We start from the raw sequence: 17,957 nt of genomic DNA, 5'->3' as shown, positions 1-17,957 counted from the left end.
ACCAAAAGTATTCGCTCACCCATTCAAATGATCAGAATCAGGTGTCCTAATCACTTGGCCTGGCCACAGGTGTATAAAATCAAGCACTCAGGCATGCAGACTGTGAAACAAGACATTTGTGAAAGAATGGGCCGCTCTCAGGAGCTCAGTGAATTCCAGCGTGGAACTGTCATAGGATGCCACCTGTGCAACAAATCCAGTCGTGAAATTTCCTCGCTCCTAAATATTCCACAGTCAACTGTCAGCTCTATTATAACAAAATGGAAGCGTTTGGGAACAACAGCAACTCAGCCACGAAGTGGTAGGCCACGTAAAGTGACGGAGAGGGGTCAGCGGATGCTGAAGTGCATAGTGCAAAGAGGTCGCCGACTTTCTGCACAGTCAATTGCTACAGAGCTACAAACTTCATGTGACCTTCAGATTAGCCCAAGTACAGTACGCAGAGAGCTTCATGGAATGGGTTTCCATGGCCGAGCAGCTGCAGCCAAGCCACACATCACCAAGTGCAATGCAAAGCGTCGGATGCAATGGTGTAAAGCACGCCGCCACTGGCCTCTAGAGCAGTGGAGACGCGTTCTCTGGAGTGATGAATCACGCTTTTCCATCTGGCAATCTGATGGACGAGTCTGGGTTTGGAGGTTGCCAGGAGAACGGTACATTTCAGACTGCATTGTGCCGACTGTGAAATTTGGTGGAGGAGGAATTATGGTGTGGGGTTGTTTTCAGGAGCTGGGCTTGGCCCCTTAGTTCCAGTGAAAGGTACTTTGAATGCTTCAGGATACCAAAACATTTTGGACAATTCCATGCTCCCAACCTTGTGGGAACAGTTTGGAGCGGGCCCCTTCCTCTTCCAACATGACTGTGCACCAGTGCACAAAGCAAGGTCCATAAAGACATGGATGACAGAGTCTGGTGTGGATGAACTTGACTGGCCTGCACAGAGTCCTGACCTGAACCCGATAGAACACCTTTGGGATGAATTAGAGCGGAGACTGAGAGCCAGGCCTTCTCGACCAACATCAGTGTGTGACCTCACCAATGCGCTTTTGGAAGAATGGTCAAAAATTCCTATAAACACTCTCCTCAACCTTGTGGACAGTCTTCCCAGAAGAGTTGAAGCTGTAATAGCTGCAAAAGGTGGACCGACATCATATTGAACTCTATGGGTTAGGAATGAGATGGCACTTCAGTTCATAGTATGAGTAAAGGCAGGTGAGCGAATACTTTTGGTAATATAGTGTACATTTAAGGCACAAACTGTTACAACTGTACAGTTGATTTTTTCCCCTAAAAAATGCATTCTCTTTTTAAACCAAACAATTTTTGAAAATAAATTTGAAAATAGAATCATCTCAGTTGAAATCACCTAAATGCAGATATTTTTCCTTACCACTAGAAATTTTAGATTGCCCCAAAGCATACAGTTGTTTTGGCATTAGGATAAATCTGAGTGTGAGGAGGAGATGAATCGGTGAACTACAAATATGATCAGTTCATCTGTTCATCATGTTTACCATGTCTTACCTTCTCTACACCCTGTGGTGTCACTCGAACGCTCACCCCGTCACGAATGTAGAAGCCCAGAGGTTTGTGCGTGCCGTGCTTATGGAGTCGTACACGTCGGTGTGTCTCTGGCAAGATGTCCACGTCAATGATGGATGAGATCTGTCGGAAGTCCTGTGGTGAGCCAATCAGAAGACCTGGTCTGTTCTTCTGGTGGGTGGAGCTGGAGCCGGTGGTGCGGAGTCCGGTCAAGCCCAACCCCTTCTTGCGCCTCTGGAGGGAATTGGTGGCAAAAACTACTGGCTCATCCTCTGTGATGAGACAGAAAGAGACAAAAAAAGCAGTTTTTATTTCTACTGGATGCTTTGAAATGAAGTGTACATCCATGATCATGATGCATTTTAAGTTGGAAAAAATTAAAGAGCAAAATCACTTGATTTCCTTCAGAAACATGGGGAAAACAAACTAATTGAACAAATGAACAATTACCAAAAAATTATCAGTAGTAAAAAAATTTCCCAAAATGAGAAACACTACAAGAAAATTATAGGAAAATCAGCAAAAATAATTAGATGAAAATTTGCAAAAGAAAAAAAAATTACAAGGAAACTATATTTCTAATTATTAAAATGATATATTTGAACATCAGATCAGTGAGGTTGGATTAATGTCTGATGTCCTGTGTTTAAATGCTGTGAGACACATTTCATAAGTATTAACCCCTTGAAACTTGTGCAAATTCACTTGATTTCTTCCAAAAACACGGAAGGGTGATGATCAAATAAGCAAGTGATTACATGAAAAAGAAATAACCAGAAATGGACCAGAAAATTACCCCAAAAATGAGAATTTTTTTTTTACCAAAAACAAACAAACAGAAAAATGGTAAGATTTTACCATTTTAATTAGCAAAAGAAAGCAAAAACTATGTATAATTATTATAAATACATATTTAAAATAAAAGAAAATAACCTTTAAATCAATGCAAAATAATGTTAAAATTAAGTGAATTTTTCAAAGGCTCATGTGATGAGGACAGACACCAGGCAGATTGTTTTTAAAAGGGCATGAAGCCCAGGTAGAAATTTTAGACTTTGCTGGTAACTTGTGGTTAAATGCGTTCACAAGTGCAGAAAGGTTTGCATCATCATTTAAACGGAGCAATCTTAAATTATATAAGGCCAAGCATGGCTGTTTTGTGTAGACTGCTCCAATTTAAACAAAATATGAGACACAAATAACATACTATTTGTAAATGTCGTGGGTGACAGCAGATTATGTTCAGGCTAAAAATCACAACAGATGAATTTATGGATGCCGTGAAGTATTTCCAATAAGCTATATTGGCTACACTCACCAAACTACATTTTTAGGGAGGTGGGGTAAATTTTATTTATTTAAATTAGTTTTATGACACTGGATAATGCCAGTGGCTTACTATTATATTACAAAGTGATAGTATAGGGCACTGCAGCCAACAATTCATGGAAGAATTTGGTGTCTGTACACAATGACCACAATATTAGATACACATATCTTTAAACAAATAGCTGACTCTTCCAGACATTGAGTGATGTGTAAATAAAGTATACCTGCACAACAGGTCGCAGCCCTGCCCCTGCATTAAATAAAGTATGAATACAAACACGGCTGCCAGGTTCAGTTACTGTTCAACTAAATATTAGAACTGGCAAGAAGGTAACTTGAGTGGAATGTTGTATGCTGGTTTGTGCCAGACAGAAAACATCGACCTACTCGTTTTAAACACTACAGTGTCTACAATTCACCAAGATGGAGCAATAAATAAAACACATTCTGTCAGAAGCAGCTGAGAACAGAAACATGGAGCTTCAGTGGACATATGATACCCAAAACTGGATGACTGAAGAGTGGGAACATGTCTGGCCTTGGTGTGATGAATCCTGAAAATGCACCTTTAAAACATTTAAGCCTTCTTTGCATGTGTTTTTGTGTTGTCTGCACAAGCTTATAAATGCTGTAAAAGGTGCATTTTTCTATTTTTGCACATTATGGTGGCTTCCCTTACTATCATTCTTATAGTTTAGTTTTTGGGCACACTTTTTGAGTGCTGATGAATCCCAGTTGTCATCATATGCAGATGCCAGAGCAACAGTATGAATCCATGGATCCTGCCATGTCCCCAGGCTGTTGGTGGTGTAATGATGTGGGGAATGTTCTCTTTGCTGACATCGGGCACCAATGGACAATCGCTCAAATGCCACAGTTCAACCTAGACACTGTTGCCGAATGGGTTCTTCCCTTCTTGATCACTACTCTACTGACTACTCTTTCAAACCAGCCCAACCAACAGGCCAGAGTGAATAAGTCATGAAGCATGCATCATCTCAAGACAGCTTTAGGTACAGGACAGTGACTTCATTTACTCATATGACCTGTGCAGGGCATAAATCTCTAGCTAAAAGTGTTTTAATAAGGTGGAATGGAGGGTTCACAACATGAATGTGTTGAAAGTGAGAGTTAGGGTGTTCAGTTTTTTGCTGCACTTATTCACAGAAAGGAGTGGAAAGTGAGTACAGAAAGATGGGAAGAGACTGATAAAGAAAGAGACAGAGAGGAAATTCACAGGTTTTTCCCATATAATGTAATCAAGTGGAACCGTACGTCTGAATATTTTCCCTCATTTTTGTTTGGAGGGAGATTAAAACACTTCAGTCTAAAAATATTATGCTTCATATTGAATTTCATATATATGTATCCATTACTCTGACTGTCTGTGCAAGGGAGGGTTTATTTTATAAATATTTTTCATTTCTCATATTAGTTTTCCAATCTCACACTTCATCTTCCATTTCTTTGCCTTTACCTCTCCTCCGCTCCTCTGACTTTTTGTTTTGGCATACATCTCTCTAGTCAGCATGACCCACAGTCAGCTGCCAGCGTTACGTCACCCATAAGCTATTTGATGAACAAATGTTACAGTTTGAACTAAGACAACAAACGACTTTTTAACAGAGCATAATGTAGCATAATGTAGAAAAAGTATAACACACACACACATGCATGTGTGTGAGTCTGTGTTTCAGTTTTTTTATTTATAATATATGAATAAAAAAAATATTCTCTATAATCTCTCTATATATTCTCTATATTCCACTACTTTTAAAGGTTTTTTGTAATACTGAATTTGCTCTTATCTCTGTTGTTGTTCTTTGTTGGTCTGCATCAAGTGATTTATGACCACTAAGGGGTTTCGAGAACACAAACTTTTGTAAAGACACAAACCCACTCCTCCCTCCAAGGGATTGCTTGTAGAAACCAAAACTAAATTTTTTTTTATGTAGGAAATTAGGGATAAATTTCACTCTCACAAGACTTTTTTTTTTTTTTTTTGGATTGCTTATATTATTTAGACTCTGTCAAAAGGTCAAAAGATGTTTGCAGTGACAGAGGCATTTATGTGGTTTCTCTGAAATTTGGATATGTTTATCTGTAAAATGTCCAGTTTCAGAGAAGCTCTGAATGAAGTTGAAGTGGTGAGAGAGTAAAGAGGAGTGCAGAGGAGGCGCTTATAATTGGGTCAAAGATAAGAAATTTACAAATCTCAAACCAGGAAATAACAAAAGGCTGGTGTATGGTGGAAAGAAGCCTACAGTGACATTCACATCTCAGTTTTACTGAAAAACAAATCACTTGATGTTGTTTCACCAGCTTAAATTAAAATTGAGCTGCACTTCCCAATTCTAGGCTGTTTAGACCAGGGGCTTTCAACCTAGTTCTCAAGAATCCCATGTCCCACAGCAGGTTTTTGCTCCAGCTCTACTTCTGCACCTGATCCATTTACGGCTCACACTTTCATACCCTTTTCAGGTAGGCCTGCTTAAAACGACCAGCATTAAGTCCTTAATTGGGTCAGGTGTGCAGGAGTAGAAGACTGGGCTTAGAATCACTGCTTTTGGCTATATAAAGACTAAACTTGCCCTCCCTTGGTGTGACAGAGGAGGAAACTGCAAAAGATTTCAACTAAACAGATAAAATTTTGGATCTTGCCACTTTTACAGTATTGAGCATTTAACACCGCAAACTGTGCTGACATGTTCAGCAGTTTGTTCCATTTTGGTGAGTGCTGGCCCACTGTGTTTTTATAGTAATGGATTTAGAGTCATCCAGTTAGTTTAGATTATTGTAATCCCATCATATGTAAAGAAATGAAAAACATGGAAATAAACAGTGTGTGTGTGTGTGTGTGTGTGTGTGTGTGTGTGTGTGTGTGTGTGTGTGTGAGACAGAGTGTGTGTGTGTGTGAGAGAGAGAGTATGTGTGTGTGTGTGTGTGTGTGTGTGTGTGAGAGAGAGAGAGAGAGAGAGAGTGTGTGTGTGTGTGTGTGTGTGTGTGTGTGTGTGTGTGTGTGTGTGTGTGTGTGTGTGTGAAGTGTGTAGTCTGAAAATTGTACATGTGTAAATCCATATAAGCTATTAAGACAATAATACACGGGCAATGAGTCAGTGCAAATGGGCAATTCAGCCTTCAGAGATAGTAATTGCTAACAGAGTTGTGACTGATGTAGTCATCACTGCACGCTGCATAATGTCAGTGTGTAATGACAAAATAACTGGCAAAGATGCCACTTAGTGGAGGTGAATCTGTGATGCTCTCCACCTCTCTTAAATATTATCACCCCTCCAAACACTCGAGCCTTTGCTAAAATGTCGTACACACACCACTTACAGAAAAAGCCATCATTAAGATTAAGGATTATACTGCATGACAAGTGTGAGCTTTTCAATGGACTTTGGACTTGAGTGGAATTTCATTGACCCTCTATTTTCCATTGTATCAGAGATTGCCAGACTTGTCTGAGGTTTATGTTAACCATGAAAGCTTGCAAGTAAAACTTTCTTCGTCAGGGATTTAAGGCAGCATAGAGTGAGTACTTGATACAAATATCATGCACTATGGGTGAAGTAAGCCTTTAATATATTGGCAGGCTGTGGTAGAATATGTCTGCTTTTCATTAGCCAGGCCTAGACCTCCATCCCACAACCGCTCCTCTACTGGCTGCAAATAAGAATGACCTCTTAGTCAAGTTGCCTAGTTGAATACGGGTTAATATAAGAATTCCCTAGGATTTCTAGAAATCTCTCTCTTTGTGCAAAGCTGTGGAGGGTGAGGATTTAGGGTCAGGACTCTCAAACAGATTAACACACTGACAGATTTAATCTCAATCTACAATCCCATCATTGTTATTCTGGACTAGAATATTCCAGCAGCAGAGCCTTTAGAAAGGGCGAGACTGAAAAGCCAGCATCTCAGTTCCCTTTTTGAACCGTGCTTTCACATGACAGCATTTTGCTTCATTGAATAGTAAACACTAAAGAGAGAGGTGGGAGATGGACAAAAGACAGAAAGGTGAAAGAATGAGAATATGGCAAAGGCTATTATTTCGGATTGCAATGATCAAACTTGTGAATCCCTGGTTACATGACTATTTTGCTAACCACTACCCCGACAGCAGTACACTCCGAAACGGATCCACCCTCAAGTCGCAAGATCCGCGTAGCAGTCACACCATCACACGCCTCTGCACCAGTTTTGCCCCAGACCTCCTATATGGCAGATCCAAACCATATATCATATTACAGATCTGGGCCAAATCCAAATCCAAACCACATATCATAAGCATGGATCGCTGATCTGGTACAGACCACATGTCATGGCTTTATCCACTGTACTGGGCCAGGTCCGGTCAAAATCTGTTACAGATCCATTATCCAAATCTGTGCCGGTATTGGTCTGTTGGGAAGAAAGACACAGCGTACAAATCGTGTCCTATTGCCCTGATCCGGCACAGATATGTTTTGCTGTTGGGGCAACGTAGGGTTGCCCACTGTCCCTTGAAATACGCAATCGTCCCGTATTTGGCAACTAAAAGACACATCCTGTATTGAACCAATAAGGGACACATTTTGTCCCTTATTTTTGAGAGTCTGCCCCCTCTCCCGCTGTTTGACCAATGAGTGGAGCTCATTCACACACATCAGTGAGTATGCACTCCATTCATTGGTTCAAAGTACTGTCACTCAGAGTTGCTAAACTACACTGTGAGTGTGGTATGATTTCTTTCTATGTCAAACGCCATAAAAATAAAGTAATAAAGCTGCACAGCCAGCGGCAAGTCAAAGAGACGGTGTGGCGCTGACAGGGTCAGCGTGACGGCGGCTGGAGCAGAACAACATAGAGGAGAGGCCTCCCCGGTGCTTGTCGGGCTCTGAGAAAACGTGCTGCCTTCTGCTTATAAATGGCGAGTTTATAGTTCAAAGCAGCTTCATATGACGTAACATTATCCTCTGGCTTTTGTTAGATATGTAGTGTCGGCATAATATTTTGCACATATATTCCGGGGGCGGCACGGTGGTGTAGTGGTTAGCACTGGCGCAGGAAGGTCCTGGGTTTGATTCCCACCCAGGGTCCTTTGTGTGTGGAGTTTGCATGTTCTTCCCGTGTCTGTGTGGGTTTCCGCGGTGTTTCGGTGTCAAATCAGTTAGAATCCAGGAAAGTGGTTGCAGCACCGTCTCAGTTTTTGTTCAGAGTTTGTCTATATAATGTTTTGGTCCCAAAGCTAAGGCCTGTAAAATATCTGTGTTCAATTTTAATGTTTTTATGTATTTTTGGCCCTTGATATTCTTTAACTTTTAAACGCCTTATCTGGGAAGCCATGTTTAGGGATTAATATGTTAAAAATATTGTTTCTAGCCTCACCCAACTTTGTGGGATGGGAGACAAACATGTTATCAGTATGACTGACATATTAAAAGTTAGACTGCATGCCTGTTGATTTTGTTGAGGCCCTAGATTTGGAAAACACTGTAAATGCTTCCTCTTCTCTCCCGGAAGGTCTGTGATCAACAACCTCCTGTGCTGAATGCTGAAGACGTAAGTACAAGACGGAAACAAGGGTTGTCTCTAACTCCACTCTGAGAAGGCGAGCATGAAGAGACCTTAAGAGAACATTACAGCAAATTAGCAATGACTGTAGCGCTAATTTGCCTTTTAATGCTGATTACAGTACTTTTATAGTGACTGTCAAAGCTCCAGTAGACTCTGTTCCCAGTGTGGACACTGACCGTCTGATATCAGCAGCTCGTGGCTGGTTTGCTCTGCCAGCGCTCCTCTAACTGACAGCTGTGTCGCCTCACACATGCACTCACTGTAGTTCAAGGAATGCTTTTTCATGCCTATTTATTTATTTCAGTATATCTGCACTCTCAGTCACACACAGCTAATGCTGATAGCTCATTCCTCTGTTTTGATTGGTAGATTCATGTTAAGCTATTTTTGGGCACTTGATTCCTGTCTTCCTGTGATCTCTCTCCATCCTCCCCTGTTGTCTCTCTCAGCTTTAAATTCATTAAAATGACTGAAATCACAGGAAATGTAATTTTGTAGTTACAAGTTGTCTTGATTTTTAATTTTCCCGGATTTCTGCCTTGAGTCCATTGCGGGACAGGACACAAAGTATGTTACCTGGAACATGTTATGTTCCAGTATGTATGTTATCACACATTTTTTGTGATAGTGTGGCCAAGAAAACCAGTTTGAAGGGAGCAAATGGCAAGATGACCTTTAGGCAAATAGCAGTAAAGGCAGTACTTGCACGTAAGTACAGTATGCATAAACATGTCAATAGCTTAATTTGTGAAGGTTGCAATGTTTAAATCCTTAAACTGCTTTACATGTCTTTTTGAACAGTGTGCACTTTCACTTGGTGGTACTTGCATTAATATGACGTGGCTGTGGTTTGTATAGGTGCTGTGCACAAAAGTCGTGGCAAAGCAAACCACAGACATGGACATAAATAAACATCTGACTGTAGAGGTGGTCGTAGGAACCGCATGATGCGAGCGCAGGTAACACGAGAAGCAGCTCGTATTTAAATGAATGTGTACTACTGTTACCACTGTTAATGTTCGTGTTCTGCCTTGCAGTGTTCATGATTATACAGTATAATGCAGAAGGTCATAGTTTGACTGGTCTGGTGTTTTAGTCACAATGTTAATAGCCATAACTGAGTGTTTTATTTTGTAGTCTTAATGCTTAAAAAATCTGTAATCACAAATATTTTTCATCTCTAAGGCCACAGCTCAGAACCATATCATAGTCCCTACTAATTCCCATCCCTAGAACACACACACACACACACACACACACACACACACACACACACACACACACACACACACACACACACACACACACACACACACACACACACACACAAGCAGCATACAAGGAATATACAGTGTGGTAAACACCCAGGGATGATGGGGGTGAGATTAATGGGTTTAAGGGGTTCCAGTCTTGATGCAGCTCAGATCCAATTCATCCTCGTTTGTTTCTGGCCAAACTCAGTAAAGCCATAACATCTGGCTCACACATGGTTAAACACAGCAGCTGTTTGGTTCCTTTGCAACTGCAGCAATGGAAGCTCTACAGAATGGACCATCACTCACTCAGATACACACACACACACACACACACACACACACACACACGAACACACAAACTATTTATAAAGGTCATACAAATCACCCATCTGCTGAGGTCATACTGCAGAGTTGAAGATCTTGCGGATTGGACAAAAAAGGTAAAAGTTTTAAGCTGATATTTTGAATATCTTTATTTTAATTAATTAGTAAAAAAAATAATAATAATAATTTGTACAAAATAAAGAATAAATAAAACTCCATCATACTACAGGTGGCTGACTACCTGGTATCTGGTGTTTTATGAAATGCCAATATTGGACCCATGTATTTGTACATTGGACTAACTCTTATACACTCTGATACTCCACTGAGTGTGCTACCCATTCAGCAACCCCCCATAGTAAGATTTTTAGTCTGCTCTCCCATGGAGAGACTTGTATTAAACACAGCTAGAGCTTACCAACTGCTGAAGCTGAGAAGGGGGTTGTCAGCAAAAATATTAACACCCAGCTTTATGCAGATGATGCCGTAATTTTCACAAAAGCAAAGTCTGATATAGAAGTATCCGAAAAATTGACAGCTGCAATAATCTCTGTGGACAAGTGGCTCACCAAGTCATGTCTTCTTCTAAATTAAAAAAAACTGTCTGTATTGTATTCTCAAAGCATCCAAAAGTATGGTCAAGTTCAAATATATTTCTAAAAGGTGAGGAGCTCCAGCTTGTACATGAATTTAAATATCTTGGTGTCGCCCTTGACTCAAATTTAACCTTCAAAAAACATGTTAAAAAAAATTATGCAAAACCGTAAATTTTAATCTTAACAATTTTAGGCATATCAGACCGTTACTTCCAGAGAGGGCTGCAAAAATGTTTCTTCATCGTATGATTTTTTCGCACATAGAATATTGTATCACCAACTGGTCACTGGCAAGCTTAAGTATGCTAAAATCAATAGAATCTCTCTTCAAAAAAACTGTATTGGTAAGTATAGGATAGGAAATCCTTTTCCTCGCATCACTGCCCTATTCTCAGGTAATACAATATTTTAAGTTTTGATAATTTTAAAAAGCTTAAACTTGCTTGCTCTGTGTAAGATCTTGCATGGACTTGCTCCACCGTCATTGGGTGAGTTCATTATGTTCAGATCCAGCACCAGTGGGAGAATAACCAGAGCCTCCACTAGAGGTGACAGTGCAGTACCACTTAGACACACAGCTTTCAGTAAACAGGTGTTATCAGTCAAAGGTACTGAGGTCTGGAATGAGATTCTGGCTCCAATAAGAGACTGTACCACATTTAACACTTTTAAAGTCAATCTGAAAAAGTGGCTGAAAAGAAACCAGATCTGTAAACACTAATGTTAAATTCAAGCTCTTATGTGTCCTCTCACTGTTTTTAGTTACTGTCATTGGTGTGTGTCAGTTGTGCAGTTCTTTTATCGTGTTGTTAATTTTTTGTATATATCATTTGTATTGTTGTTCTGACCTGCCAGGGACTGTAGATGGAAAGAAGCCTCTGGAGAAATCTAGCATATTTACATTAAATGTTCATTAATATGCATTCTCCCTTTTAAATAAATAAATAAATAAAATAAAATAAAGAAGATGCCAGGGAAAAGACTCATAATTGAAAGGAGATATGAAAATGAAATCAGCTGCATCAATTTTCTACAATTTCTTTATAAATGGAAGAAAACAGTCTGATATTTGATACTGATGCTTGAATTCTGGAGGGAGACTACTTCTTGAACAAAGTCAGGCCAAAAGTGGTTCTCCAAAATATGTCATTTTACTTGGCGGCCATTCAAGAGCGAGTCCAGCCAGCTCTGTGCATCATAATATTTATCGATTAACACACTCACCCTTTGGCCCAGTGCTGCTACTTACCAGAGTGATGCACAAAAAGTTAAAAAGTACAAGAAAACTTAAGTTATAATGTTTATATAATAATACATTTAAATTTTACCAAGAAAATTACAATAAAACCACCAAAAAACAGGCTGCTGGATTTCAAAGGACTGAAGGAAAAAACAAGATGCAGGCTATTTTTCTTAGAGCAGAATAACTACTTTATGAGTTTAACCTGCATATACTGGGTTGGTTCAGTGCATTTATTGCCTAGCATTCCACTTTTACTAATTTTATATACACACACACACACGCACGCACACACACACACACACACACACACACACACACACACACACACACACACACACACACACACACACACACACACATATATATGAAGATCGGATCAAAACATGCTATCAGCAGATACTAGTATTGAGAGGGATCAGGGACTATATCTTATCTGGACTAATATCTAACACATACATCAAACCAATCAAGGCAAAAAAATGTATAAAAAATTCACTTGTCTGGTGCTCAGTCCACACAGTTATCTTGCTGAGAAAACTCACCAACATAGATCTTTTTCTCTCACTTCCTTTGGTATAAAATATCACAGAGCAACATTAGCGTGTTGTCTGCAGCTTATTGACATCACCTTACAGATGTTCAAAATTCAAGCTAATTCTTGCTGCCACTCTTGGCCACCAGTGTTCAAAGCTATCAACTTTAAAATTGATGAGTAAAAGCTCAAACTGGCTTTATATTGAGTTTAAAAAAAGGGGGGAAATGTAGACACAAAGTAAACTGAAGGCAGTTTCTCTCTGCTGGAGACAAATACCTGACCTGCTGCATTCCTCTTACAGCATTCCACCTCCCTCTGTCTCACACTGCTTCTCTGGCTACAGTAAGTGTCTGTGTGTTAGATCATGTCTGTTCTGACGAGCAGCATCGACCCACCGAGACCAGCATTAATGGCTGGTGAAAAGGCATTAATGCACACACACACACACACACACACACACACACACACACACACACACACACACACACACACAAACAATCCATCTTGTTTTTAGAGTGTGTTTCCTGACTGAGCAGACAGAACAGAGACAGAACAGTAGGAGGAGGCAGACTGAAGCCTGAAGGCACAGACGCTGCTAAGCCCCTTAAACACACACACACCCACACACACCACACACACACACACACATACACACACAATATCAATACCCCAAAATATCAATACCCCAAAATATAAAACACCAACCTCATTTTGCTTTGTGTACTTTGCTTTGTTTCTTCATCCCTAGTCTAATAAGAGAGTGGTGGCATTCAGACTGCTTCATCCAAACAAAGTAATATACCATAGAATGTGTTTTTTGCATTCTACAACGGCTGGAAACTAGTTTCATATGTGAAACCATGGACATTGGAGATTAACAACAACAACAATAATCATCATCATCATCATCATCGTTGTCGTCGTCGTCGTCGTGCCCAATACTATATTTCTATCTCTCTATTCACTTTCATAACAAAATGGCTTCTCAAATAACACTTTTGGGTCAATAAATAAAAAATATATTATGCCAATATAAAAAGACAACAAATTACCTACCCATATTTTGAGGTTGTCTTGTTATTTTCCAATTTGAATTGGAAAGTTGATCCGGCTGATAGGTTCAGCAGGACACTTGAGCATTTTGTAGTTTTGTACTAGGAATAACCAGCCTAATAGTACTTTCGCAAATAATTGTAATTTCATGGAAAAAGAATGGGTGGTGGGACTTACTGTTTTTTATATTGACAATATATAACTTTTATGCCACCTCACATTCTTCAGATGTATGCAGGGAACGTATTGTTTTACAATCGGAATTTGATATCCTTACCTCTCATCAAGCTGCAGAATCTCTTTTAAGATCTAGGTATACCTATTTATGAACAAGGTCACAAAGCTGGTAAGCTCCTGGCATATTAGTTAAGACAGACAGCATCTTCCTATCAATTTATCCAAATTAGAACTCTATCTGCTATCACTTCAGAGGCCGAAAGAATTAACAATGAGTTAAAAAAAATTCTGGACTTCCCTGTTTGCATCTGAAAATCATGCTTAACCTTCTGACCACTTCAATACACTTGATCTACCCTCAATTAGCCCTGATTTGTCTACTGTATTGGAGAAATCAATCACTACTGAAGAGCTTTCTGCTGCGGCTAAGTCAATGCAAAGTGGAAAATGCCCTGGCCCTGATGGCTATCCATTAAAGTTTTCTAAAACATTTTTTCATTATTTGGCCCCTGTTCTAATAGACATGTACAACGAATCATTTAAATCTTTGAATCTGCCTCCAAAGCTTAATCAGGCATTGATTTCTTTGATTTTGAAAAAGACTGAAGTTCCACTTAATTGCTCCTCTTACCGCCAAATAAGTCTTCTTAATGTGGACTTAAAATGTGGACTTAAAACTACTCTCCAAGTTGCTAGCTTTACAGTTGAAGACAGTATTGCCAACAGTCATATCTGCCAATCAGACAGGATTTAATAAAGATAGACATTCTTTTTTTTAATCTTAGACAACTCTTCAACACTACTTATAGCACTCCTTCAACTGCGTCAGAAATCCTCATTTCCTCAGATGCAGAGAAGGCATTTGATTGGGTAGAGTGGGAGTAACTTTTTTACATATAACAAAAATTTGGCTTTGGTAATTCATTCCGCCTGGGTAAAATTACTCTATTGATCTCCCCAAGCCTCAGTAAGGACTAACAGCACCCAGTCCGAATCTTTCCCCTCTTAGTCCCCTACTATTTGCAATTGTTATAGAGCCTCTCTCTATTGCACTCTGTTCTCACATACCCCTTTTCCACCAAAGAGGTTCCAGGGCTGGTTCGGAGCCAGTGCCTGACTTAGCACCAGTTCTTTGTTTTTTCACCGCCCAAGCACCGACCAAACAGGTTCCAAATCGGTTCCAGGCAAGCACCAACTTCGAGCAGGGGCTAAACAGGGGCCATAGAAAGAACCGATGACGCGACCCACCACGTCATTGATGGGCGGGGTTACAGACCCAAACGGGAACAGCGAACGCTATAAACGTATAGCTAAACGTAGTCGTCATTCGTTCCGACCATGAATACGACGGGTAGCCAGCGATAATTGTATTTTTGCATCTGGATCGCAATGTAGGCTTGTAAAGACACGAGCAGTATTGCATCGTTACGATGAGGTCATCCATTTGTCGTCCATGTTTGTTATTGCGATTCCAAGCGAGCACCTCGCACACCCACGTGATCACGTTTTACGCTGACGTCATGACGTGGCTCCGCTTGACTCTTGGCTGATGGAAAAGCAAACCAGTTCTCAGTTGGAACCAGTTAAGCACTGGCTCTAGTGCCAGCACCGAACTAGCACCAGGTTCTTTTTGGTGGAAAAGGGGCAACACATTTATCTCTGGTATTTTCAGGAATGGGGTGAAGCAGAGGGTGTCAACATACGTGGACGACCTTCTGTTGTATGTCTCCAAACTTCTAACATCCACTCCTCTTGTACTTTCAATCCTGATATCTTTTACTCACATTTCTGGCTATAAACTTAACTTGGACAAAAGTGACCTCTACACTGATAACACATTTTCCTGTTTCCAGCAGTTATCTGACAAATATGATCTTCCTAGACATCACTCCTTTAGATATTTACAAGTTCAAAGTTTTATTAACAATAAATTTCTACTACTTCGTTGGATAGCTTTCTCACGCCTGTTCCTAGGAAGAAAGGCATGTTGTCCTATCTTTATGGTGAAATACACTTACTAGAGTGCACAGAATGCAAAATTATTCACTGCTCTCATTTTATGAAGGTTCGCCTTTCTAAGATGTTCTGTTGTGTCTGTAATTGTATATTTTCTCTTTTTGAGAATCTAATAAAAAGTATATAAAAAAACAAAATCTTTGGATACTAACAAATGCTGATGTCTGTCTTGTGTGTATATGTGGCTATGTATGTGTGTGCACGTGTTATTTCAAGCCCTTGATCACTGCTGCAGTCTCAAAAGGCTTTACAGCCCCACAGAATATAGAATAAAAAAAATAAATAAAAAAAAACACTGGGTGGGTGGAATGGGGTGTATTTGTGTCCCATATATGGTGGCCCCAAATGTATTTACTTTCTGCGAGGTTGCAACTGTCACTAACAAAGATGTGTCTCTGTATGTAACAGTGGTCTCAGCCTGCTATGCTGACCATCTGGGGTCCAAGGTGCTGCCATATGACTGAAGAAAGTGTAAGACGACAGTGGACTTGATGACAGACAGGGTTGGATTTCGCCTTGACCACCGACTTCCACCTGCAACTTTCAAACATCAATCACAAACCCAGCTTAAAACTGACTATAAACCCAAACAGAGCTACATCTGGACTGATGCTCACATCCAGCCTTTTCTTCATGAATCCTTTTACAGTACGCACATCAGAGAAGAGTGCAGATAAGTCCACCCACAGTAAAATCATGGGCACCCACAGTAAAATCATATTGCAGGGTGAATTATTTTGCAGTGTGAGGTTTAAACTAGTTGGATCCACCACATTAGTGATGTGAAACATACTGGTAAAAGTGTTACTAGTTTATACATGTGAGCCTATACATTTGGTCTAAAGTGAGTGACAGGGGTCAGTTTGGCAAGTGTTTACACAACATGCAAGGTGAGCTTACTGGTTATACTCAACTTCCCCAAAATGCATTGCGTCAACCCACCCTGCTATGATAGGTGCCAGTCATTGCTGGCGCCGGTTGGTGTCAAATACATTCTGGGATACTTAGCAATATACTTCAGTATGAACAGTCTGCTGGTAATAGCATACTAATCATTTGTTGAGTAGGCAGTGTGTAGTCCATACTGTTTGAATATGTAGAAGGCAGTACGTTAGTAGGTGATATCAAAGACAGTCACAGTGAACTAGTGGGGCTGTGGCTCGGCGCTGTCCACTGTGCTGGACTGAAGCCCATTTCTCTCTCCTTTCAGACCACTTATAGGCCTACAAAAACAAAGACTGAAACAGATATATATCTTTGGAGGGCCTTTCCATTTATTTAACACAACTCAATAATACAGGAACTGCACTACAGTAGTTTTACCTGTTTCTGACAGACTGGGCTGTGATATTTTGTAGGCACAGGTCACTCAGTGAGCAGGCCCAGCCTCCCAATGGATGCCCACCAGTGTTGGTTCCAGTAGCGGCGTTACAAGTAGCGACATTACCAGTTTGACTACATTTCTCAGTAGCGTGGTCGTAGCGTTGCTGTTTTGCAAATCAAATAGCTTTTAAGTAGTGAAATTATTTTACTGCTCAAATAGCGTGGTAGCGTCCACAGAAGCTACATTTTCCCAGGCATTTCTAAACCTTAAACACAATGGAGCTTTTGCTGCGGTTTGACATCTGACATAGACGGTCTTCTGTTTGATGTCGCGTACCTGTCCTAACTGTCTGCTGCAGCAAGACACGAGCACACGTGCCGTGTGAACAAGCAGCTGCTGTAAAAAAAAACAACTTTGGAACACAGAGGCAGAAACTACATGCAAACACAGGTGTGCACACATACACACACACACACACACACACACACTAACATATATGCACACTTCTCCCACATTAGTATATACACACCACCTGCTTTTTGTTATTATGTGAAGCATGTTGTTCGTTTTTGTTGCCATGGTTTGTAGCAGTAAAAGCAGAGAGCACAGTTTCATCAACTATTGAACTAGAGCTGCAGCTATCGAATATTTTAGTAATCGAGTATTTGACCAAAAATTCTATCGAGTAATCGAGTAATCGGATAAAATGCGTTTTTGCCAAGATAAAGAGCAATTATGAATACACATATATATATATACACACTACTCACAAAAACTTAGGGATATTCGGCTTTCGGGTGAAATTTCAGGATGAACCTAAAATGCATTATAACCTTTACAGGTGAACTTAATGTGACCTTCTGTAAACTTTTGAATGCACATGTCCAACTGTTCAATGTTTCAGTACTTTTTGCACAAGTTGCTGTTCTCTAACAAGGAGTTTAACGGCAAAATTCACAACAGGTGTTTGATCCATGAATCGACCAATAAATTTCCTGGTTCA

The 17,957-nt window shown here is 40.2% G+C and overlaps 1 protein-coding gene across 1 annotated transcript in view; it reads right to left on the bottom strand.

Moving 5' to 3' along the window:
- pard6a (par-6 family cell polarity regulator alpha) overlaps positions 1-17,957 on the bottom strand; it is a 44,812-nt gene that overhangs the window by 5,205 nt on the left and 21,650 nt on the right. The window contains exon 3 of the mRNA XM_030054630.1: positions 1,525-1,814. Coding sequence (XP_029910490.1) covers positions 1,525-1,814 — 290 coding nt within the window. The remainder of the gene's footprint in view (positions 1-1,524; positions 1,815-17,957) is intronic.

The sequence above is a fragment of the Myripristis murdjan genome, chromosome 6 (assembly GCF_902150065.1).
Source record: "Myripristis murdjan chromosome 6, fMyrMur1.1, whole genome shotgun sequence".
Lineage (NCBI taxonomy): Eukaryota > Metazoa > Chordata > Actinopteri > Holocentriformes > Holocentridae > Myripristis > Myripristis murdjan.
Note: the sequence above shows the minus strand (reverse complement) of the source record. Positions and strands in the feature narration are given on the sequence as shown.